At 42.2% G+C, this 23,348-nt stretch overlaps 2 protein-coding genes across 2 annotated transcripts in view; one reads left to right on the forward strand and one right to left on the reverse strand.

Moving 5' to 3' along the window:
* The window catches only part of CTNNA1 (catenin alpha 1), a 105,550-nt gene that overhangs the window by 44,335 nt on the left and 37,867 nt on the right, over positions 1 to 23,348 (reverse strand). The window contains exons 7-8 of the mRNA XM_009273199.1: positions 4,873 to 4,953; positions 3,910 to 4,062 (exon numbers count right to left, since the gene is read on the reverse strand). Coding sequence (XP_009271474.1) covers positions 3,910 to 4,062; positions 4,873 to 4,953 — 234 coding nt within the window. The remainder of the gene's footprint in view (positions 1 to 3,909; positions 4,063 to 4,872; positions 4,954 to 23,348) is intronic.
* LRRTM2 (leucine rich repeat transmembrane neuronal 2) lies at positions 13,828 to 15,714 on the forward strand. Its single transcript, XM_009273198.2, has 2 exons — positions 13,828 to 13,831; positions 14,168 to 15,714. The coding sequence occupies exons 1-2, from the start codon at positions 13,828 to 13,830 to the stop codon at positions 15,712 to 15,714; spliced, it is 1,551 nt and encodes a 516-aa protein (XP_009271473.2).

Genomic DNA, 23,348 nt, shown 5'->3' on the forward strand with positions numbered 1-23,348 from the left:
CTGGTTTTAAGGAATTAGAAACTCTCCCTTTCCAAAATATTCTTCAGCAAACAAAGAGCTACTGGAAGATTTTAACCTGGACTCTGTCCTCATCTAACTTTTAACTACCTAATTTCTTAAGGTCTGAAAAACTTTTCCATTAAAACTACACAGTATAAAACAGTGACAAATTAGAAAAATAAAAGTTAGGTTGTCAAAGCATTCAATAGTGTAGCAAAAGTTTCTTCTTAACGTTTACGGCTTTTTCACTTTTCAGAGAACAGCCAGAAGTCACTGCAGTGACTACAGGGAGCAGTACAAAGGCAACTTGTGCACAAGCACACTTCAAAGACTGGGACGAACAAAAAGTCAGTGTGGTGCTAAGTGACATCATTAAAATTGAGCACCAAGTTGCAGGACAGCCTAGTTTCTTCTAGGGAGGAACATTAAATCTAAGGATGCCAATGCCAAGCTGTCTTTCCTCAAGAGCAAAGTTACAGGTTGGAGACCCAAGGCTACTTTACCTACCATCATAAAAACCACTGGAACGCAAGTAAATACTTTACAATCCGTAAATTAGGAAGACTTTCATAGTTCAGAAGTGAATTTAACTTTTTCCTACACTGGTTCCCGAAATGCTGTCTCTTCTGTTATTCTTGTGTGCTGCATGTAAATTGGTTTCTCAATTCCTGAATTAAACTCTAACAAAATTCAGGCAGAGTGCTAGCTAGTTAATGGACTGTTAGTACAGAGCAATTTTGAAAGCTATCTTTGAAAAGTATTATTCAACTGAGACAAGTCTCATTTTACTATTTTACCATTACTCAGTTTTCAAAAGGCAGGATAAGGGGGTTATTATTTTACTACGTGAGAAACAAATTAGATGGAAGCCCTTTGGGACACGGCTTTGGTATGGTTTCTCTAGAAGATACAGACCCAGCAGGCAAATCAGATTTTTGTGGTTATTGCACCTTTTAGTCAAATTTGGCTGCCTGGACTTTAGGAACCACAAAGCAGACAGTGCTCTGCTGCCAGGAAGGGAATGTTTCAAAATAAAATTACCCAAATCATGTGCTTGCATCTCTTTACAGCTACTCGGAGGGCCCATAAACACCTCTGCACTGCAGGAGCAAGAACTCCCTATGGTAATCCAGGGCAGAACCAGCACTGCCACTCCTCCCATCTAGCCAACACCTGCAACAGTTTAGTGTCAAAAAAAAAAAACAAAACAAAAATTACAGTCCCCTCTAGTGGCTGGTTCACCAGGAGAGCAGCACTGACTCCTCCAGGTCACAGGACAAAGGGGTATTAAATCCAAGGTGTAAAACTTCTCACTAATTCAGATGGGGATCTGGCAAGTGCAGAGCAGGTCTCTTAAGTGCGTTTCTTCCCATCGCCTAGTATTAAAGGAAAGGACACATTCTCTTCTACATCTAAAACACAGGAGCCTGTCAATCACGGCGTGATACACAACACAGCTCCATTCTGCGCTGCAGCTGTTTTGTCACATTTGATGTCTTGAGTCACTCAGCAGCACTTCTGAGGGTAGTTACGATAAGCTCCCCAGCACACTTATCTTCCACTGAAAACAGGTGGAAGCAATCACTTCTCATCTCACCAAGTGGAACATCTTCTGTTCTGCTCTTACACAATCTTTTATTGTTTCTCTGGATACCTGCAGTTGAGTTTTCTGCCCGAGAGCAGAATCATATGGGAACTCACAAACATCCTTCTCCATTCTGGCAGAGACACGCTGAGACATTGTAAGTGCAACCCACCCCAACCCATCTTCCTTCACAGTAAATTTGACATCGCATACGACTCCGCGGTGGCACTCTATCCCCTTGAGACAAGGGCTCTGCAGGAGTAATATTCCCCTTCTGTTGAAGCTAAGCGTATATATTAATCCATCTACATTCATGGAAGAGGTTTATAAGCCATCTAGATCATGCTACTCTATAGCTATAGTTACATTTTAGACAGCAAAAGCAATAAGCAAGCCTTCAAAAAAGTTGTTGCAGCAGCATATCATTTTAGCAGAACCTTTTGATGCCAGTCAGAAATATTGTTTAATGCATACTTTCAGGGGAATAGTCTTTCTGGAAAGACAGACTGTTTGGCTGAATACAGGTTCTGTAAAACTCATTTGCAGCTTGGCATTTTGCACACAAGGTAAGGTCAGTAAAAACTGCTCTTAATGCCAGTGAGGCCAGCCACCCGTTCAGCTTTTCAGACAGCACACATATTCTGAAGAGGCAGGGAGTAAGGGCTCACCTGGCAAGGGCGGGAGGGAAGCTCGCGGAGAGAGCAACACAATTACTCCTTTGTAATTATGCCAATAAACTCCATGTGTGGACACCACACATTCACTGAAGAGGTGGCAGAACTATGGCAGAATAGGCACTGCTATTGTTATGCCAGTCAACCTCTCCTGTAAAGAAGCCCTAAAAATAACTTTCTAGATAAATTAGGCTTGCAACATGAAGAAGGGAAGCTTTAGACAGAACTTGCTTCAAAGTGTTCCCACTACTGCACATGGCACGGCTGTATCCTGCTGCCTAGACAGGGGCACAGCAGCACTGTCTTCCGCCTGCTGTTTTGTCAAACAAACAATGTTAGTTACTTAAAATTTAGAATAAAATAACTTTGAAACTATATGAGGATGGCATTTACACTGAAACGCAGCAGACCAAAAGTGAAGAACTGATACTTTCAAAGAATTAAGGATTTTCATTGCTTAGACAGCAACTCTGAAGAGCTGGACTAGCTTGACGCATCCCAGACTACGGGCAGTTGCACACCACGCTCACAGCCCCTAAGGCTTTAAAAAAGTGAGAAAAATATATTGAGCAAGAGTCAGAAACTACTGTTACTGATGTTCGATAAGCCTTATTCTTGAGTAAATTAATTCTGTCAAGCTGTGTTGAATGTATTCCTGATGAGCCTGGGCGACACGGACTCAGTTATCAAACACAGTGATACCAAGAGAGCAAAAATACATTAACCAGTATCTGACTGTTCCCAGGTAGCTGCTGAGGTTAAGCACATGAGCCAGCTGATGCCTCAAAGCGTACTGAAGTGCACAGGAGGAGTTTGTGAAGTTTATTCTTAGTGACATGTTTCTTCAACAATACCTATAGATGTTTACTCCTTGGCATTTAGCATCAGCAGGCACAAAACTCTCATGCGAAAACAACGGCAAGAGGACAAGGTTACCGAGATGTATCTATGAATACAGGGTATGAACATATGTTGCTCTTTGTGAATGCGCTGCCTGTTGGAAAACTATTACATTTAATAGTAGACTAATGATCTTCAATGTATTTTAGTTAAGACAGGTCGGTCCCATTTAAGCTGATCTTCGCACAGATTAGCTCTAGTCTGGAGTAACATCCGTTTTAGAGCCTTTGGGTTTTTATTAGAAAAAGGTGGCAGGGATCAGTTTTGTTGTTATTGCGAGTTTTCTCTTTGTCCATTGTTTGCTCTTTAAACACACAAGCAGGTTTTCATTCTACAAGTCTTCACATAAAAGGCCTGTTTATATTCACTAGTAGTGTACTGAAAAGAAAAAACCTCCAGGCTTCAAGGAACGGGTCAAATTGTACAGGCAGGAGAGTCATGTCACAGTCTCCCTTACTTCATATCACCATCTCCAATTAACAAATCAAGTAAAGGTAACAGCGTAATATACACACGTTGTATAACATCTAAAACTACATGGGCTATGTAACAGTAGCTGCTGCTTTTTGATAAGCATATATTTTTTAATATTTAAATATTAAATTGTATTTAACTTCATTAAAATAAAATTTAAAAAGCAAATTTATTACAGAATTTGCTATTTGTTTCAACAGAATTGAAAAATGTGTTTTGCCTAGTTTTGCCTTAATTTAACTAGTGATAATTTAATTTTTATTTGTACCATCTTACCTCAATCAATTTGTTGGCATGTTCACGGAAAACTTGGGCATATTCTTTAACTTCTTTTTCGTTCCCATTCTTGGCAGCTTCAATCAATACTAAAAGCGGAACATTTGTTTCCAGAAAAGAGTCTGATACATGGTCCATAACAGCTTTGCGGAGCTAAAAGAAAAAGAAAAGAATGAGATATTTTTCAGTAGTGTTCCACTGCCATTTTCCTTTTACTGTATTAATACGTAAAGCTTAAGTACTTTTGTCATTGATCCTTTTTCCTTTGTGTGGTCAAGGCTTTCCCTGCACTAAGTCTTGTCTATACACTTTTTGCTTCAATTTAAATTAAATCTCCTTTAAAAACTGGATTAGTTATATAAGTGCAAGTCACCAGTTTGGCCACAAACATTGATTTAGCAGCTCATATTGGTTTTGTCTGAGTAAATTTGCTGCTTTCCCTCAGCTGATTAAACAACATGCTGATTTAACTTTTTTATTTTTCTACTAGAATAAAAACATTTTTCAGCAAACTTGATCCATATTCACATTTACTTGAAAGGGGAATATATTGCTTTAAAAACCAAACAGACAAAAGATTGTTGTTACATAAATACAGTCCTCAAAGAAAATAAGCTCTCTGACATGAATACCATCAGAATGATAAAACATACCTGATTATGTTCAAAATCCATAAAATGTGAGTAGTTTTTGTTTGGTGGGGTTTTTTTTTAACTCTCTCTTGCCACAAGGATGATTAAGAATCCAACATCTTTATTACACAGTTAATGGGGGATTACATTTCCACCCCATGCTTCCCTGTGAACCAGGCACTGGAAGCTTCTAGCTTTTAATTCGCTAAATACAAGCGGGCAAGCCCACTGCCCACTGGAAACAAACCAACAGATAACATATTTCCAAGAGGGCAAACATGCAGGAATGCACTCGTTTGTCTCAACAGTATCAACTTTATATATTAATTACCTGTCTGCGCAAGTCTCTGGTCTTTTTGGTCATTTTATCAATTGCAGAGTTCAGTGCATCACTTCTTTCTTTGCGTCCAGCCTGAAAAACAAGAGACAAAGAGGTAAACGGGTATTCAGGGTCTCAAAGTAACACCAATATATTCAAGTACACTGTCAGCATCTTTGTTTGTTTGTTTTTTGGGTTTTTTTTGGTTAAGTGATTATGCACACTAGAAGTAAAGTCTCCACCTCCCTGCTAAAGCACTCTCTTCCTGGCCAGTTTGGGCAGTACAGAAACATCTGACATCTTAAGATTTTACCTTTAACACTCTTCAGCTTTCTTTCAGAAGAAAAGAATGGTTTCATAAATCTAGACATCTTTTTGCTCCCTATCAGCTGGAGACCATATTCAACCTCCGAGTTCTAGATTTCTCTTTTCTGCCAGCTCAGTCAACCACGCCACGGCTGGCACTGCATCGAGCCCAGAACAGCCCTGCTTCAATCCTCAACCTTCTATGGCCTCGGCTGTTGAGATCGCCCAAGGCAAACATCTCACACGCTGCCTTCAACCTGCAGGCATGAGCACCATGCAAGCGGTCCACAGGGCTGCACATCCAATACAACAGCGCTCCCTTAACACCTTCATACCCAACTACCACAGAAGACTGCTCTTGAGCAGGCAGTCAAAAGCCAAAACCCAATTATCTTAAAGGGAAAATCCTTATAAAACATTTGTCGGGGATGAAGTCCAACATTTCCAAGTAAGTATCCAGGCCCACCCGCTGAGAGCTGGATTTCACCAAGGTTTGATACAGCAAGTTTCGCATTAGCCCTGTTGTTAAAGAGAGGGCAAGGGGCCAAGAAGCAGTGACAGCCTCTCTCTTCTTCAGCAGGCACTAAGTCGAAAATATCCTAATTTGTATCAAATTGGGAGTGTTAGATAAAACAATGGTGGTGGTCTGGTTTTGCTGGGAGTTTTTTTTCCTGCATAATATAGCTTGTATTAGAGTTTTGAAACACACTTTATGCAACCACAGTCCAATTTCTGAAGTTCTAAGCCACTATCAATATAATTATCCTGTTGAGAAGAAAAACCATTTAGTGGCACTAAAGTGAGGGTATGCCAGTTATCAATTGTCCAAGTGACAGGCTGGTTTGAAATACCTGGATGAGCAGCCTTGAATCTAAAATATGGAGTCCACTCTACAGCAGAAATAAAAATTAAACAAAATGGGGGGGAAGATTAGGATGTTGTGATGTCATTATAGTTTAATGAATTATTGAAGATTTGTCACCTCCCTGATCAAGTAATTTGATTCTTAGCACTAAAGGTAACTGAAAAGTGACTGAAATTAAAACCAGGAGCTCATTCTGACTATGCCACAGCCTTCAGCAGACCTGGTGTTGGCCCATTCTTCATTCCACATTCAAAAATCAAAGCCGAAGTCTCTAAATAAAGTGAAGATTAATGCTACTTACTTATTGAACACTTTGCTGTTCCCATGCTTGGTGGATATGAAAACCAAAATGCAGTCAGGCTAGAAAGTCCCCATTCAGCTTGCACTGAACACGATCACTTTGTCCCAAGCCACAGCTCCAAGCGCGCTGGTGGCGGTGGGCACTGCCTGCACCCCACGGCGGGCAGCGGGCTCCTCGCAGCGGGTGATTCACCCGAAAATCTGAAACCTGCCAACTGGCACTGCACGAACAAAATGCCTGCTGTGAGACATAAACCTGCAATTGCAGCTGCATGCTCTTTCTGATGCTTTCACACCAGTTTACCTATTGCAACGTGACCATTTTACTGAACCCATGGCACCCCCCTGTACACACGGGCATTTTTTCCCAGGAATATCTTTGGATCTAAGACATATACTCATCTATTATGCAGAAAGCCAAACATTCAGCTATTCCAAGAAGTACTATTTTACTTCTGCCTGGGTGCCCCTACATTACCATTTTAATGCGAAGCAAGAGCACTCTTTTGAAACGAGTCCACCCATCACTTCCACTTTGCTGTCCCTGGCTTCACAGCCCAGAACAGCCTCGGTGCACGAGGACCAGATGCCTTTTGGATGAGAGGAAAACTGAGATGGCTTCCACTAATGACCACTCAGTTCATGAGACCAGACCACAGGCAGTCCTACGTAAAACGCCCTGAAAAGCACGCAATGCATACATTAGAGCCTAAGCAGCACCAATTTCATACTGTTGATCCGTTCCTCTTAAGCTACACCACATATTAGCACAGAAAGAGCTGTAGAATCTAAACCCATTAGATTTTAGCAAGGCAGCTCCAGTTTATTTCCACCTTGTCGGCATTCAGAAATTTTAGTACAGAAGCTCGTCAAAAATATTAACAGAATTTCCTTCTGAAGGTTCCAACATAAAACGCCCTGCTAATTTAGCTGCGGTAATTTAACAATTTAGCACATATTAAGTGCCAGGCTCCTTCGTTAGGGCTGGTGCAGTGGGGCGGAACAGGACAAACACGACAGACGCTCGCACCTCTGTGGCTACAGAGCCCCTGTTGTCATCAACATCTTAAATCATCGCAGCCAGTTCTAACCAAGGTCCTGGCCCGGAGACAAGGATGTCAAGTTCTACCCATCTGCAGTTTCTTGACCTTTTTGCATAAAATGAAACATAAAACACTAACTGTGGGGCCAATTAGGTCCAAGTGGAGGCAGCTAGTGGGACAGTGGTCGCTGGAGCACATGAAGAGCCATACAGCCTGCGGCTGCACGAACCCTCCAGGGCACATAAAAACATTGAAGATGATCCTTGACCACAACAGTCACTTTGTCCAGGCTCCCACGCGCCCCATGAATTTTACCCATTGGTTCCACTCTACAGCTCAACAAGTCCTGTTTGAGCTAGTCTCTCTCTCTCAAGTAATAAATCGTGTTTTAAAGGCCCCAAGTGACAGTTTACCACCTCTGGGTAATTGGTTACTGGAACAAATTACCCTTACTAGACTAGAAATAAGGACCAATTTTTTAGTAAACTTTCACTGAGAAACCAACTAATGACCTGGCAGCACAACACATCCCAGCTATCAGCTTCTCTTATCCATGGGATTAGGAGGACTCGCAATAACAAAGGCTGAATATTCAGATTACTAATAGGATTTTTAGATATTCAGCACAAAACTCTGCTGAGGGAATCACACACTCTGCAGTCAGTAAGCAGCTAATAGATTCAGTAGATTTAATAGGGTCATGTTGACCATGTCAGTCATTTTGCAGTATGATACCAGAGCTCTGTCCAGTATCAGGGATAATAAGTTCAGCCACAGTGCAAATTTACTTTAAATTAAATCAGATCCTTATCAGAGAGGCTAGAATTGGTGTTAAAAATTGCTCATTTCCCCCACCTCCCATAATCTCTGCTCTTCCACCATCATTGCTACCCTGCTTGGAAAGCAATACAAGCAGTCACTGTCGCATCTTGCTGTTCCAGCTCACACAGCTATCCCCACTAGGGTTTGTTTTAATGGCTTAAAGCAAAGAAAGGGGATTTGTATACAGGGAGGCAAGTGGAATCACCATCTCTGTCACAAAGCGTTCCCTTTGTAGGCCTGCCATCTGAATTAAAACAACAACAACAACAAAAAAAAAACAAACCCCAAACCGAGTTTTTCCTACAGCTACTGATGTTAAAAATCTAACCCCAACTGATTTCTAAAGGTAACAGAGCACAATGGTGGCAGTGCACGAATGCTGTCTTAAAGCCACCAGGATCAGCAGTGCACGTGTTACAATGAGTTACTCACAAAGCCATGTTTTTATAGCTAAACATCAAAAACTTTCATTGTTAATCTCAACAGTTCATCATCAGTTTAGGTTAAGCTAAGACCACAGAGCTATTGAGAGAAATGGTAAAAAAAACCAAACCCCAAACCGAGTTTTTCCTACAGCTACTGATGTTAAAAATCTAACCCCAACTGATTTCTAAAGGTAACAGAGCACAATGGTGGCAGTGCACGAATGCTGTCTTAAAGCCACCAGGATCAGCAGTGCACGTGTTACAATGAGTTACTCACAAAGCCATGTTTTTATAGCTAAACATCAAAAACTTTCATTGTTAATCTCAACAGTTCATCATCAGTTTAGGTTAAGCTAAGACCACAGAGCTATTGAGAGAAATGGTGCCTCCTGCCCAGCACCGGCCCTCACAGCACACCCACCCCTGCAGAGCCCAGCATCCATCCTCCCCAAATCAGCACCCAGATGTGAGCCAGATGTGCCACTGCTGCATGACCGAGAGCCACCACTGCCCTGCCTGCCACCCACCACGCAGTTATCTGAAAAAGATGGTTCGCAGAGAGGTTTCTGCTTCAGGTAATCTGTGAATTGTCTTCTGAGCTGTTTGTACAACAGGCAGCATCGTGGTTAATGATGGTGATTTACTAAGTGAAAAATGAGTGTTTGGCATACCTTCCTCTGGGCAGGCAGTGGCAAAGGCAGCTGTACATCAGCGCGCCACTGCTGAGCCGTGCTTCATGGGGAGGCAGGAGATTTAGTGCTCAGATTCAGTTTGTCACATGCTTCATTCTTGCCTTGACACCTAGCCTAATTGCATGTCTACAAAGGATAACCAGCCATACCCCTCCATTACCATGATATTAGGGCTGCAAACAAATTCCAGATATAATAGTGCTGATTCAAGACCAGGAAGGGTAAGCAGCGAAGTATGACACACCTGAATTTCAGCAGTGTTTTCATATCTGAGGTCTGCTGGTTGAGGAAGCAGGACTATACACTGGTTTGTTGCAGGAAGGAATCTCCCATGGCAAGCCCATAGCTCACCAAAGCATGGAGGCTGCATGGCATCGTCTAGGATTCAGCAAGAACCTTAATCAGAATAAAGACGCCTGGGCTCCCCCTCTGGCACAGCCTGCTGCGCTGTGCTGCTCCCACCCCGACGTCCCTCCCCACTGCCGGGCTGCAGCCACGGTGGCCCCACGCTCCCCTCAGCACTGATGGAGAGGGGAAGGCTGACTCCTGTGCTTCTGCAGGGGCAAAGAGTAATCAAAATGTGCAACCAGTGCCAGGGGCAGAGAGCTGCCAGTCAGGGAGGCGACAGTCACCACGCCACGCTGCAGCATACGTGTGTCCTTTGCTCCCAGGAAGACAATTGACACCCAACCTATGGTGCCCTGTCCCATCCCTCCCACCACCGTCGCACGAAGGAGCTCTGCGGCTAGCCTGAAGAGCTGGACACATCTGTTGAAAGTACATCGCCTTGGACGTGCCTTTTTCTTGTGTGTCCACTTCTCGGGGCTCACCGCTAACCCAGCTCCATGGTAGCACATCCCAAGTGACAGTACATGCACAGTAATGCTACAGCCACACGTCTGTGCTCGTCTCCTTCACCTCACAGCCTTATTGACACAGCATGAAGGCTATCTTGTAGCAAAAAAAGCAGCAAATACTCCCGTGATCCCCAACGTGCTGACATCCAGCAAAAATTAACACATTCATTTCTTCAGGCAGAAGGGCGAGCTGTCTGTTCGCATGGTGTCATGCGCCTGGCTGCAAATCCCAGGTGCCCCAGCCTCACCTGCAACTCCACGGCTTGCCATCCTCCAAGCTCCCAGCACAAGAAAGTCAGGCAGTCCACATCTACATCAAGTAAAATTAGCTTATTTGTTGTTCTTAATACACTAGGAAGGCTTCCACAAGATGTCAGCCTAACTAAATGACAACGCTAGCCTCAGGGTGCAATTCTACTTTTCCAGTGCATGCGTTTAGCAGGAAAACCAGTTCTGCTGCTGCTCAAGGAGTGGGGTAAGTGAGAAGCCCCCGAGAGGGTTATTTGGTCCTAGCCAGCTTATTCCTGAGGCAGACATGCCATTGTCCCTCTCCGTGTTGCACGTGACAATTTGGGCCATTACTTCAAAGCACCCTTTCTGGCAGAAGTCCCCAGATGGCACTCGTATGTGGTTTTCCTCAGCATGCAAGCGAGCTTTCAGTCTTGGGAGAAATGCAACCACGTGAATTTTGCGGGCAGCTGGGATTTATTCCCAGCCTATTACACCTCAACACCCCAGACAGCTCCCAAGGAACAACGTGACTATTACCGCAGAGTTCCAGACTTAAGAGAATCAGATGTACGCTTTTGGTAATATCTGTTATTTCACGACAAGTGCACATAAAAAAACATGTTTCCCTAAGAAAAGCACCCATAAAGTTCACATTAACAGTTTCCCAAACAGGAAACTCTCTGGCAAGGTGCTAAATAGCCCTTGTTTGGTTACAGGCCAAAGAATGGAGAGCTTTAGAAAGGAAGCAACTTACCATGTTTGAACATTAACTCTTAACTCTGTGCCAAATTACACAATCTTAATGTGGGAGGAACCTACCAACAGATACTGATGCAGAAAAGCAAAACGCTTCCAAAAGATACCTAAATTCAGCCTCCTGCTAATAGCAAAAAGAGGTAGCCCAGGAGAGGAGTAACATTTGACCTTATAGCCGTTGTCATTTCATTAATTACACCCTTTGGAATGTTATTTTTAAATGTCATGTTATTGTATTTAAATGTTATTAAAATTCAAATCAATACTTCAAATCAGGATTTTGCACTGGATGAGCTGCTATGGGAAGCGCAACCACAGGTACTTTGGTGCAGTAGTTCCAGACAGCTGGCAACTGACAGCTAAGGCTGGATTTCAGCTTCGGTTCTTTTCGTACATTGAACATTAAATGTGAAAAAACTTTTTAAATAGGTTTATGTATTTTTTTGCATGTATTTCTTTCACTCTAGAGCAAATGTGAAAATATTTACTATGGCATAGCAATTGAAGACATTTATCTAGCATTTCCTAATTTGCTTTATCATTACAGATAGTTACTTTCCTGATGGGTGGGGTTGTTTTGCTTTGTTTTTTGGGTGGGTTTGAGGTTTTCTTTTCGTTTGTGTGTTTTTGAAGAATTCACCTTCTCCATCCCTTTACTTCCCACTTAGCACTTCCCTGCAGTCTGCTCTGGGAAGGACAGCCCACCACAAAAAGGAAGTACCGCAGTCAGTATTACAATTATGCCACGGGACAGTGAAGGGAGAAGCAGGAAGAAAACAGCAAGTCTTAGTTTAAATAAGTACCTCTAAGGAACCAAAGCTTAATAACAAGGGTAAACAGCCATTTTATTTCAAAATCTTCTTTTGACACAATTCATCATCTTCCTCCATCAGCACAGGAAGTTTGTTATTCTCAGCTCATCCCATATCTTGAGGTTGTAAGTGATACCTCGCCTCTACAGAGCAAACATTTTCAAGTGTCTTCTACTACATTATTGCTTTATATTTCAAGGTGAAAATAAAAAAAGCTTATCCAAGTTGCTTGGAGCAGGAAGCTAACGCCCCCCTGCCCCATCCACATTGAGTCAAGGCCAGAGCAGCTCCTCCGAAAGCTTTCCTGCACATGCATGCAAAAATCCTAAAAACAAATTTAAATCAAGTCTGTTCATCTACCTTTCAGTACCAGCTCTCCCAGAGGACAGTTTGCTCTAGATAAAAGGGCAATGAACTTTTAAAGCAAGCAGCCATGACAGCACATTTGCCTCCTCCACGCTGTGCGTGCACGCTCCGGCCAGAGGCAGGCTCAGCCGTAACAGCGCGGACAGCTTTGCAGGGTCACCATTTCTGCAAATGCAGATTTCTGCAACTCTAAAACACACGGGATAACTGTTATGGACCTACCCCGCAGTGAGATGCTAACGGAAGTAATGTTCCCCCTTTCACGGGGGCCATATAACACTAGAATGTAATCGGTTACCACAAGGAAGCCCTCAAACTGCTCTGACGATAAATGTCAACCTCACGACTTCTCTTGCGCTCCAGTCCCCAGGAAAAAGCAAGTACAAAAGCCACTGTTTGGGGGGGAAAAAATAGATTTTCTAGTTTCATAACTGCATGCTGTCAAGCTGGATTCCAATGAGATTTTTCCTGTGCCCTAACGCAAGCTTTGCTTTTTCCAGAAATTTCTCATTGCTTGAAGTGTTTGCTCCTGTCCTTTTCTCCTGGGCTATGCGCTGTACTTTTTGACACACCACCTTCATCTAAATGACTGTTCTCTCCCTTTACCACTTTTGCAGGGACCACAGTCACATAGTTGTTACATGGAGCTTTAAGCTGCTAAATCCCTCTCACCTCCGTGAAAAGCTGGTGCTAACCAGCATCCTCTGTTCAAACTGTGCATACTTCGCATCTGAAAGTTCCTTTTATGCAGCGATATTTAACAGAAAACTGGCAGCAGCTAGCACTGAGGCACTTCCAACCGCAGCTCTGCGCTGCTTTTAATGCCAGCTGAATACAGCCAGTACAGATGTAGGAGGGGGGAGCGGGGTGGTGCAAGTCTTTCCTATTCCTTCTATCGTGGGGACGAAGGACTCCTACCGTTGATTTCCCCCCCCCTCTATCAGTGGTCTTTAACACGATCACAGTATGCACCACAATGCTTTAAAACAGCAAAGCTTCTGGAAAACCCAAACAAAAGGAACGTCACCAGGTGACGTCAGCCTATATACAGCCCTGTGTGGTCGCAGCGCATAAGCAAATCCATTCTTGTACCGCTTCCCTGAAAAGCTTTTCAGTAAATGCACTCATGCTACTACAGGAGCTTCTCTCAGCAATAAGCCACCCATCTGCCATCAACAAGTTAGGACTAAAGGAAGCCACAGCTGCGGAAAAAGAAAACGTGAGCTTCAATTAAACAGCTGAGCAGCCACAGAGGATGAAAACTTGTATTAAGCATTGATTTAAAAATTGCAGACCTGTCAGAGGAGATCAAGCCAGTGATTTCAAAAGGAATATTCCAAGAGAGCATCGTGGATTCAAGTTTTGCACTAATATCAAAGGACACTAAACACAGTAAATTATTCAAAGGCTACTTTACATTAGAGCCTTTTACAGACTCACCGCGTTGAGTCTAAAACTACGACTGAATGCAACCTCCAATGTACTCAAAAGAATGGGTAAGTTCCTGCGTTTCTATATACCTTGTATAATGAATGACCGGCTATGCTTTAAAGCAGCAGTTAGGTGCTAAAGCAAATTTTTCTGCACTGAACCTTATGAAAAAAAATGTTTTCCAATTGTGACACTGTAATCCTCCGTAATAGAGATAAAGACTCATCCTAAGTGTAATATCCAAGTATTCTGTGTTTCGTAGTAAGTTTTTTCTTGCATTTAGAATTAGCTTGTCGGAAATGCATGGCAATGTTATCTGCAGTGAAATCTTCCATCGTGATGTTCAAAGTATACTGATAAGGCTATCCTATCTTGTTGTTTTCCTAAATTATATTCTGCAGGCTTACATTTCAAGTGGCCATTAGGGGCTCGTATGCTGGCAGCACTATATGCAATGAGTATGGTTTTAAAAATGCTGCCTGCCTTGGGCATGGCTTGTCCACCAAAATGTCGCTGTGAGAAGCTGCTCTTTTACTGTGACTCTCAGGGGTTTCACTCAGTGCCAAACACCACTGAAAAGGGCTCGCTAGGTTTGTCACTGAGGCACAATTATATTTCTGAACTTGAAAGGGATCAATTTGCAAGCTTCAGTCAACTTACTTGGCTTCACTTAGATCATAATCAAATTGCAACAGTCAGAGAAGATTCTTTTCAAGGACTGTATAAACTTAAGGAATTAGTCTTAAGTTCCAACAAAATCTTTCATTTGCCAAACACAACTTTTAGCCAGCTGCTTAACCTGCAGAATTTGGACCTCTCTTTTAATCAGTTATCCTCTCTGCACCCCGAGCTCTTCTACGGCCTTCGCAAGCTACAGACCTTGCACTTGCGTTCCAACTCCCTGCGGACCATCCCAGTCCGCCTGTTCTGGGACTGTCGTAGCCTGGAGTTCCTGGATTTGAGCACAAACCGCTTGCGAAGTTTGGCTCGCAATGGATTTGCGGGATTAATCAAGCTGAGAGAGCTTCACCTAGAGCACAACCAGCTGACAAAGATTAATTTTGCTCACTTCCTCCGGCTGAGCAGCCTGCACACTCTCTTCTTGCAGTGGAACAAAATTAGCAACTTGACATGTGGGATGGAGTGGACCTGGGGCACCTTAGAAAAGCTCGATTTGACTGGAAACGAAATCAAAGCCATCGACCTAACCGTCTTTGAAACTATGCCTAACCTTAAAACCCTCCTAATGGATAACAACAAGCTCACCACTCTGGATTCCAAGATCCTAAGTTCACTGACATCCCTCACCACCGTGGGCCTCTCCGGCAATCTGTGGGAATGCAGCCCAAAGATCTGCGCCTTGGCCACATGGTTGAGTGGCTTCCAAGGTCGGTGGGAGCACTCCATCCTCTGCCACAGCCCCGACCACACCCAGGGAGAGGATATTCTGGATGCAGTCTATGGTTTTCAGCTTTGCTGGAATTTATCAACTGTTGTTACGCCCGTGGCTACGACGTACGCAGTTCCGACTACCGAGTACACGAAAAGAATAAGCTCTTCTCATTTCCATATGGGAGACAAAGAGATTCCAACTACAGCAGGCATGGTCGTTACCACCGAAGAACATTTCCCCGAGCCAAACAATGCCATCTTCACTCAGAGGGTAATTACAGGAACAATGGCTTTATTGTTTTCTTTCTTTTTTATCATTTTTATAGTGTTCATCTCCAGGAAGTGCTGCCCTCCCACATTAAGAAGAATTAGGCAGTGCTCAATGATTCAAAACCACAGGCAGCTCCGATCCCAAACACGGCTGCATATGGCAAATATGTCAGACCAAGGACCCTATAACGAATACGAACCCACCCACGAAGGACCCTTCATCATCATCAACGGCTATGGACAGTGCAAGTGTCAGCAGCTGCCATATAAAGAATGTGAAGTATAATACCTACATGCCATCAAAAATTAAATCAGATAAGTAACCTATTTTAAAATTGTAGGGGACCTACATCAGATTCTAATTTTTACAAACGTTGACATAAAGCCTAATTTTCCAAGCTACTTAATGGAAACATTGTTTATGGAGTGGTGCAGTATTTTTAAGTTTTTTAAAAAATAAATCCATAATATTTTCAGTGTTAAAGAAGCAATGATTACATTAAACTTGCACTCCTAATGTTTAAAAGTCTAAAAAGATGCTCACCTCAAACTATGTAAAGTGTTTCATGTTACGTAATTATATGACTGTGTGTAAACATTTCTACCCAAGTCTCCATATTCTACTTTTTCTAATGAAAACAGTATGAGGGGAAGGATACTGGATATCTGTACAGAGATCTGCAGGGGGGCATACGCTCCGTTTGTTCCACTGCAGCTGTAGGATCCCAAACACTCCAGCTGTTCCATTCACTTTAAAGGCAGCCGTGGAGGAAAATTTTCCTCCTCTGATAATTTCACTCCAGTAAAAAAGGGGAGGGGAAACAAAAAAAGAGCAACGAAGGACTGTTAAATCCCAGGTGGGGATTTAAGTGCATTGGGGACCGGTGAATTTATTTTAAATACAGTTTTCCTATCTGCATTCACAGTTGGGCTTGCTTAAACAGTCCTCGCTAAAGCTCACAATGGATACAGAAAGGAGCAGTTCACACGGTCACAAATTAGCAGGACGACTCTCCAGGCGCTTACAAAGTAGGCAGCTTAGCTCATTTAGGAAGGCTCAGTACGACAGGATCAATTCTAAATATTAAGCGCATTCAATTCTTATCAGCTCTCTGGTTTGACTTGATGATGCTTTTCATGAATTCAGGCTAATTACTTAAGACTATGAATAAATAGCATTTCAACACCTTTTCATGTGTAAATACCCTTAATGCGAGTTTTTCTTAATTAAAAGTAAATATCAACCGCGAGGTTAAGGAGAAGAGGGAAGGAAGGAAGAAGCCTCTCTTTGTCCCCCCGCTGCCCCCCCAGCTGAGGCTTCCTCTCGCCTGGAAGCTATTTTCACGCACTAACTCCACTGGTTTCTCTGGAGACAGAATTAGCCCCTGTAATATAAGCTCTCACTTATCCACCTCTTCCAAAATTCAAGGTAATTACCAGTTAAAAAAAACCAAACCCGTATCTTCTGATAAGTTAGGAAAATAATTAGTTTATAGAATAGTTCACTGAAAAATGTTTTGTTTCTTACTTGATATGGGACAGAATCTAAACTAGTATGCCATTTAAAAAAATCATATATAAATATATATACACACACGCACCTCATTCTTAAGGAGTAATTTGATTTCTTTAGCCAGAAGTACCATATTGCTATTTATACTGTATTATGAAATTATATGTAAATATTTGCAGATCTATGCAGCGACAGTGGTACTCAGATGCCACGGGGGCGGGGTGGGGGGGTCTGCAAAGGATTACATTATTTTTAAGTCAACTGCTCAAATATTGTAAACGTTCTAACCAAAGCTAAAAGGACCAGAGGGATGGAAATTTTTTATATATATATATACACACACGTATGTGTAACTAAAAAAAAAAGGGTTGTGCCCAATGCTGCAGTGTTAAACAATTACCAGCACACACGGATGAAGAAAAGAAATTCCTCACAGTGTTGACATACCTTGAACAAATCGGTAATTACAGTATGCTAATTGTGTTGTACTAAACTATTCCGCAAACTTTTTAAACAGAAAAATCACTGCATAAAAATCTGTTTGCTATTTCACTCTGCTTTTATATATCTGTATTACCACTTAGTGAGGTATTTAGGGTGCAATTATACAAGTTCGATGTTTTATTGTGAAATGAATTCGTCCAAGGCAATTATAGCAAGATAAGTGTGACTTCTGTTAAGATTTTACATAAAGATTTTTCAATTACTGGTTTTGAAGATATTAATTTGCATCATTTTACTTTTACATACAGTGCCCTTATTATAATACAAGTATTTTGTTTACTTCCTGTGACTCTGTACGTTAATGGAAGAGATTCAGTGAAGCCTAATAGTTTTCCATAGAGATAACTTTGAACCCTCGTAACTGTTTATACTACGATGAGCCATTTACACCTATTCTAGGAAATCAATTACTGCTTTTAACTGAATACAATAAATCCTGCAGGACAGGTGGACAAAGAGCAAATATTCTGTATGATTAAATCCCACGTAAGGCAGAAGGCCAGACCTAAGCTAATAAGTACAAAAATGTACTGGTATCTAAGGGTATTTAGCTGCTTGTAGAAAGACTTGCTTCATTCCTTATCACGAGTAAGTGCTCACAGCTCTTCCCTTATGTCCAGGCTTTTGCTCTCCTCTGGGCAGGCGAGCGTGCATCACTGTCTCAGCAGCAACCTGCCCTTGCCTGTGCACCTCCCTTACCTTGTGTTAACTAACACGATGGTCTGCACCGGGTGGAACTGGAAAGCAGACGCTTTTGGGAATGATTTTCATGTACAGCTGTGGGGTACCAGCAGAGACAAAAAGTTATAACTGAACTCATTAATTATACTGGCAGCCAATAATCTTGCTACACTATCATCAACCATCAGATGTCAATACAGAACTCTGGTGTCCTCAGCTGCATTTGCAAGAAGGAATTCCACCTTTCTCCTCCACGCCCAGCAGAAACCCTTGCTGCAAGACAGTTCAAAAGGTACCACGACAGCCTTCTGCACAGTAACGAGAAGTGGCCGCCTGACTGAAGCGCTGAGGTTCCTCCCGAGGAGGTGCTTTCCCAATACCCCAGCTCTGCGCAGAAGCCCACTCCATCTTTATTAGCTTATAATTATGCCCAAGAAGAGTAAAGACAGATGTTCCAGCAATGCTGGATTTAATCCTCTTCTCCACCCCAGCCACTCATACCAGTTTTCCAAGCATTAAAGCACTGCTCCAGTGTCTCTCAAAGCAAACACACCCAGGCGCCCAACTTCTCTCCCCCACCAGTATCCCCAGTTTCCACTGGTCCTGCAGTGCTGCCTTGGTTTGCAGACCACGAAGCAGGAGGCCAGCAGACACAGCCTACCATGGCACTGTTCAATTTTACTTTGATGCTCTGTACTACACGCTAATACACAGCCAATCTCCCAAATGCCATGCTTTATGCCTGCCATTTCCAAAACCATTTGTTGCCAGGTTCCAGGCGTAGGCAAAGCAATTCTGCAAACATTACATTTAGGGTAACAGGTATCATAAAACTCACAGAATGTCAGACATTAACAGTGAAGTCAACTTGAATTCCCTTAGGAGGGACAGCAAACAGCAGGCAAAGCCATCACTCTACACAAGGACACGACCAGAGGCTGTTAATTTTTTATTTTTATTTTTTTTTTTAAAAAAGTTACTGTCTTCCATTCTCAATTGCTGTTTTATTTATTTTTTTTTTTTAAAAGTTACTGTCTTCCATTCTCAATTGCTTGTGACTCTTCTAGGCAAGGAGGGCATTGTAATAATTGCATCACTCGGCAGTCTGATTTATTTTGTTTACGGAACAAGAACCACGATGATTTGGTTTAAATTCATCATATTTCAGTATGAGCACTGGCTGATGCCAAGAGGTTGTTAACTTGCTCTCTCCAAATATCATCTCTGTTGCACAGCCTCAGTTTCTACAGATACTAAATGGCATTATAGGTGCTTCACCACCTCTGGGCACAGCCTCATGCAAGTGTTCAGGGCTTCTTAAAAATGAAAATTTTTTCTACTGCTCTTGAGATCCTCATCCCATCCAAAGATCTCCTCCAGCCTCACTGATCTCCAGCCAGCTTTTCCTCCTCCCCACCCTTGCATCAGTGAAATGCAAACCTTGCAGCACAAGTTCAATTTTTGAGTCATCATACTGGAACAGGTCTGAATTAATGCTTTCAGTTCCCCTCTCGTTAGTCGCTCTGCATTAGATCATCGTTTAAATGCACACAACTAAAAATTACTCAATAAAGAGTAAAATGGGTTAGCGTTCAGTCTCCGGCTGAAGTGTTCCTCTGCACAGAGCTCCCATTTTCTATCAGATGGAAACATAATTAATGCCACTGTATCAATGTTTGTTTTTGTTTGCTTTTCCCCCAAGCAGAAATTATCTGATTTTTCAGTGATAAGCCTAGCCTGCATGCAAATCTAAGCATCTGAGCTTATGTCCCATTACCCCCCTTCGAAGACAGTGGCCTATTGCTAACATGTAAAATCAGAAGTATCCAGTGGCTTTAAACCAGAAATCTGCACTTCACACTTATTTTTAATGTGTCTAAGTTAATTTCTGTACTACTTTAATGAAAATAAAGCTGATTTAATTTTGTGATCTGCGTAGCTATCAAAATCCATCTGTTCAGACCTATGAAATCCACCCAGAAGCTGAATTTCATCTTTCTTATGACATTTTCCATAGAAAATAAAAGTTCAGAGGGGGATACAGTATTTCTCCTCCCCCAAAAAAAGGAACAAGCAAGGAAACAAGAAAAATCAAAGGCAGTTACACAGCAGCAGCTCCTCCCTCCCCCCACCTTTCTCCATTGCAGAGTCCTGTACACTAGAACTGGTGCCAGGCTTTGCTTTTAAGCCATCACACTAGCAGGATGCTTAAAGATCATTTCAGAGTCATCTGGAAATTCAGCATTTCACACCTTGTATAAAAACCTTTTGAGAGGTATCTAGGGAAAGGTAACGGAAGCTTTGATGGATATCATCAAGCCTCAGACAGGGCAAAACTTGCGCTATCTAAGGGCAAAACACCATGCAGCTTGTGCACCTCTGGTGTAAGCAATGAAAAGCTGCACCTGCTATCCTTCAGCCACTCCTTTGTAAACAAACAAATAAAACCCACCCCATTTTTCTTTTTACCATCATGAAAACATTAGTGAGTGAACTATTCTACCAGCTTAGCAACCAGAGATCAAAAAGAAGGAGTCTTAGATGCATTGTATTTAAATTGTGTTTAAAGAGCCACTTTCTGGTGGGAGGGGGCGTAAGTAATGGAGTGAAACAAAGTGCAGTGTACAGAAAAATTTTGTTATTAAAATTGTGTATACTGTAAAACTGAATTTGCCTCTTTCTTCCTCCCTTTTCAAACAGAGGTGTCAAAAGCTCATTCTTTCACAATATGTGAAGACCAGTCTACATCCTCTGCAGTTTAAGAGCGCATCAGCACTACCCAAAGCAGACGAGTCAGGTTTGGGCCAGTCCATTTGCATAATGGTATCAAATATGGCACTTTCTGTTTTACTACAATAAATGAGCTGGTCTGCATGGGTTCTTCTCAAACATGATGTCTCTTGACTAGCAAAAATTGTTTGTATAAGCAAGATGAGAGTGAAAACCAAAGTCTCAGCCCTTGAGACTGAACCCCTGTGAGTACCTGCATCAGAAACAGCACAGGCAGTAGCATCCTCTCCAGTGTGAGCCTCGGCACACCCCGGCAGAGGCTGCCTGCAGAGACCTGGCTCTAACCCTGGGTGTTCCCCTTGGGTCGCCTGGTAGACCAACCGTTGGTCATGGTGCCAGCCAGGAGCGTGGTGTTTCCAACAGGACCACCTTGCCAAGAATTTAGCAAGGACAAACAATCCATATCATTTAGAGATGTCAAACTAGCAAGACATCACTTCAGCTCTGAATTACAGCCACCTAGAAAGTGTCAGAAATACATTCCCTGTACAAAAAGTGTTCTTTATATGGGCTACCGCAATGAACGTGATGTTCAAAAAAATCACAGTGCTTCAATAACATGAGAAAGATTTCTGATTTAGAGAAGTGACAAGTTCACGGACACAACCCAAAAGCCTTGATACAACAGCTGAACAAAAGAACAAGTTCCAGGATGTTCCAAGAGGATTGCATGCACCGAACTGCCAGCTAAAATCATTTTAGTAACTAAGCCTTAGCTGCATTTACTTTTTTGCAGAAGGTTTGGCTGGAACAAGTTCTCAAGGGTTTTAAATGTCAGTTGGCTAACTGCCTCTCAAATCCTTCTAATACTTCAAAGAAGCACATGATAAATCTATTTTCTTAAAACTCTCAAAGACACTAATTTTAAGATAAAAAGCATCTCTCATGCAAAACCAGTTGTTTTCACAAGCAAAGGTAAGATACATAACAGAAGAAAGTATTCTGAATATACTATGCAAAACCTTTAAATCCAATTAGTAACAAGGAAACGTCAACATCACTAGCAACTTACTTTTAGATGCAGGCTGTGTTAAGACAACTGCAAAAAAATTGAGACTCAAGAATCTGACTGGAGAGGACTACACAAATGAACTGAAAATTGCAGCACATCTGGGGAAGTGCCAACTCCCTCCTCTGGTGAGTGTACAGGCTAAGGGACAGAATTCAGTGCAAGTGTTCATCCACCATAAAAACCCTAATGTGAATATTTACTGTAACCCGTTCTTAAGGAAAAAAGCCTTATGAAACCATCGTTACCTAATCAACAATTTCACCACCATGAAGATACTAGGAAAACAATTGTACTATAATTAAAGCTCTATCTGTCATATTTGACATCAGGAACCACGTGCTCTGGGAGTTATTTTGGAAGAAATGTTTTATGCTGAGGGTGGTGAAGCACTGGCACAGGTTGCCCAGAGAGGTGGTGGATGCCCCATCCCTGGAAACATTCCAGGTCAGGTTGGACGGGGCTCTGAGCAACCTGATCTAGTTGAAGATGGCCCTGCTCATTGCAGGGGGGGTTGGACTAGATGAACTTTAAAAGGTACCTTCCAACCCAAACCATACTATGATTCTAGGAAACAAAAAAAATTACTGCAATTCCCTCATTAACAAAATTTCATGTTTATTTCTGTGATGCATGACTAAAGAGGTTTGGCTACTAAGGGCATTCAGCAAACATTTCTGGGCTGAGAGGTAACCAAAACACTATTTTAATCAACAAGGTCTAAGAAATTTGACTTTCTTCGTTCTTAGTCTGCTAAAAGGACAAGACCAAAGACTTAAGTATACACAGAAATCATTTGAGACCTTCTGATTTCGCAGCATAAGAAACAGCAGTTAGCTGAACAGTGACCAGAGGGGAATATATCTTGAGTTAAATACAAGGTCTTCTCCCCAGTACGTAACACAAACACTTCCAATACACAAACACTTCCAATACACGCACAAGCAAAACTAAAGTGGTATTCTCTACTACCAGGACATTTTAAGAAACTAATAAATCTTCCTTTTAAAAAAACCAAAGTATTTCTTTTAAATGCTGTTCAAGTAACTTACCCCCATTTTCTCCCAGCAGGCTCTACTAATTGTGTGTTGAATACTCAAGCAAACTAGACACAGAGAAAGCGCTGGTTTTCTTTTCCACTAATCCTTACCCCTGAAGAGTGTGCAGTGCCTCCAATGTTTGATAAAGAATCATTAAGGTTGGAAAAGACCTCTAAGATCATCGAGTCCAACCATTGACCCAACACCACCATGCCCACTAAACCATGTCCCTAAGCACCTCATCTACTCGTCTTTTAAATACTTCCAGGGATGGGGACTCCACCACTTCCCTGGGCAGCCTGTTCCAATGTTTAACCACTCTTTCAGTAAAGACATTTTTCCTCACGTCCAATCTAAACCTCCCCTGGCGCAACTTGAGGCCA

The sequence above is a fragment of the Aptenodytes forsteri genome, unplaced genomic scaffold (genome assembly GCF_000699145.1).
Source record: "Aptenodytes forsteri isolate BGI_AS27 unplaced genomic scaffold, ASM69914v1 Scaffold351, whole genome shotgun sequence".
Taxonomy (NCBI): Eukaryota; Metazoa; Chordata; class Aves; order Sphenisciformes; family Spheniscidae; genus Aptenodytes; species Aptenodytes forsteri.